Source organism: Hipposideros armiger, unplaced genomic scaffold (genome assembly GCF_001890085.2).
Source record: "Hipposideros armiger isolate ML-2016 unplaced genomic scaffold, ASM189008v1 scaffold_1093, whole genome shotgun sequence".
Taxonomy (NCBI): Eukaryota; Metazoa; Chordata; class Mammalia; order Chiroptera; family Hipposideridae; genus Hipposideros; species Hipposideros armiger.
The window spans coordinates 1-1237 of record NW_017732443.1 but is presented as its reverse complement, the minus strand read 5'-3'; the positions used below and the strand labels follow the sequence as shown (position 1 = coordinate 1237).

At 47.1% G+C, this 1237-nt stretch overlaps 1 protein-coding gene across 1 annotated transcript in view; it reads right to left on the bottom strand.

Moving 5' to 3' along the window:
• The window catches only part of LOC109376290 (zinc finger protein DZIP1L-like), a gene marked incomplete at its 5' end in the record, with an annotated part of 25955 nt that extends 25220 nt beyond the window's left edge, over positions 1–735 (bottom strand). The window contains one exon of the mRNA XM_019632165.1: positions 617–735. Within this exon, the coding sequence (XP_019487710.1) occupies positions 617–735 (119 nt within the window). The remainder of the gene's footprint in view (positions 1–616) is intronic.
• Between the last annotated feature and the right edge of the window lie 502 nt (positions 736–1237).

Sequence of the window (1237 nt, the reverse complement as noted above, 5' to 3'; positions counted from 1 at the left end):
GCAAGTCGCTATGGAGACCCAAAGAACATTCGTCCCACAGTCCCTATTGTTTGGAATTGGAGTGGGCCAAGTCTTATCCGAAGTGTCAAGTCACTTGAGAATAAGGATCCGGTCTTTTCTCGCTATTCTTCACAATGTCTGGCATAACTGGTACTCAGTAAATGCACACTGAGGGAATGAATGATGAATGAAGGAAGGAAGGAAAAAATGAGTGAGGCAAGTTTATGTATTTTCATTTTACAAATATTTACTGAGTACCTCCTCTGGGCTGGAATCTGGAGCTTTTGGGATAGGACTCAGTCTTTGTCCTCAAAAAGCTGACTAAAAATGCAGTGTAAAAAGTTAAAATTCAGATTCGAATGCCCTCTGAGGGTGCTGAATAATGCAAGAAAATGCAGCTCCCCGCTCTATTTTTGGCCAGACAGGTCTGGCAAATGATTGAATTTTCCTTTCCAGAGGACCTAAAATCATTTGCCACTTCAGGAAGATGCCATCCTAGCTATGACTCCCAAGTCCAGGAAGCCAGCCAGGCTTCTGGCCCTGGGGGACACATGTGCGTTCTGGGCCTCCTGGGTTGTCCATGGCCGAGACTGTAGACATTTCCTCTCCATGCCACCTGGAGCTGCCGCTGTCTCTCAGCCTCTCTCTGGGCTTCCAGCTCCCCTTGGGTCCACTTGAGCTTGGCCCGCAGCTCTTCTAACACCTCGTCCACTGGCTGTTCCTCCTTCTGTTTTCCTGTGGGGTCCATGCAAAGAAAATGACCAGGTTAAGTAGGAAAGTCAGTGGAATATTGATCCTCACCTATTTAATCAATCACACCTCAGTCTGAGACCAGCTTTGCCACTTTCCTTTTACATTGACCTTGGGCAAATGACATAACCTCTAACACTCAGTTTCCCCAAACTGGGAAATGGAGAGAATATAACAGTGCCTAAATCAGAGAGTTGTTGAGAAGATGAAATGTGATCATGCAAAGTGCTCAGTGTAGTGCCTGGCATGACAGCTCAGTCAATGTGAACAATTGTTGTCATTTAAAATAACTATTTTGGGCCAGCCGAGTGGCTCAGTTGGTTAAGAGTTGGCTTAAGAGCGCAGGCTCTGAGCAACAGGGCCACCGGTTCAATTCCCACATGGGCCAGTGACACTGCACCCGAGCTGAGCTGTCACTGAGCTGCCAACAGATGGCAGGATGGTTCAGCTGGTGTAACAACAAGATGGCCTATTTGATGGTGGGCTA